A 746-nucleotide genomic window follows, 5' to 3' on the forward strand; every position below is an offset into this window, starting at 1 on the left:
AAATTTCTACGCATAAAGTAGTGCCATACGATACAAAATTAAAGGTCGTACTGACAGCACAAGAACATCCACAGTGGTCTTTCAAAACATTAAAGCATCATTTTAGAAAATATTTAAACCATCCTTCTGATGTTACGAAATATAAAAAAGCTGTTTTGTCAGGCGGTACTTTTAGAGACAAATTAAATACAATAAAAACTAATGTGTACGATCGCTTCACAGAAGCAAGAAATAAGAATCAATTAGTTACGCGACGTTTGCTTCAACAGTGGGCTATTGCTGCAGCCGCACAATATAACAAGCCAAAAGAAGAACAAGACAGCGAAGAACATACAAATGTTTTTCATTTCGTAGCATCCAGAACGTGGTTGACCAACTTTTTACACGATTATAGGATATCGAACCGTCGCGTTGTTCGATATGTTTCCAAAAAAGAAGCAATTACACCAGAAGTTGTCATAAAATCAGCGGAACAATTTCAAACATTAATTCAAGCAATTTCGCCAGATTACGATCCCGATTTTGTAATTAATACAGACCAAACAGGATGTGAGTATAGAGTTAATGTTTCGCGAACTTACACGCACACTGGAGAAAAATTAGTTCAATTGTACATAGGCGATTTAAATAAAGTTTCGCATTCATACACCGCCCAGTATTCACTGACGAAATCCGGGAAGTTATTAAATAAAGTATTTGTTTGTTTGCAAGAATTTTCTGATAATTTTGGAGTACGCGTACAAAAA

General features: G+C 35.3%; 1 protein-coding gene across 1 annotated transcript in view; it reads left to right on the forward strand.

The window, feature by feature from the left end:
- Positions 1 to 743, forward strand: part of LOC116844320 — a gene marked incomplete at its 3' end in the record, with an annotated part of 1,363 nt that extends 620 nt beyond the window's left edge. Inside the window, exon 2 of the mRNA XM_032815717.1 lies at positions 3 to 743. Coding sequence (XP_032671608.1) covers positions 3 to 743 — 741 coding nt within the window. The remainder of the gene's footprint in view (positions 1 to 2) is intronic.
- Positions 744 to 746: the final 3 nt, after the last annotated feature.

The sequence above is a fragment of the Odontomachus brunneus genome, unplaced genomic scaffold, assembly GCF_010583005.1.
Source record: "Odontomachus brunneus isolate Ranch 3 - 2012 unplaced genomic scaffold, Obru_v1 Obru_scaffold_040, whole genome shotgun sequence".
Lineage (NCBI taxonomy): Eukaryota > Metazoa > Arthropoda > Insecta > Hymenoptera > Formicidae > Odontomachus > Odontomachus brunneus.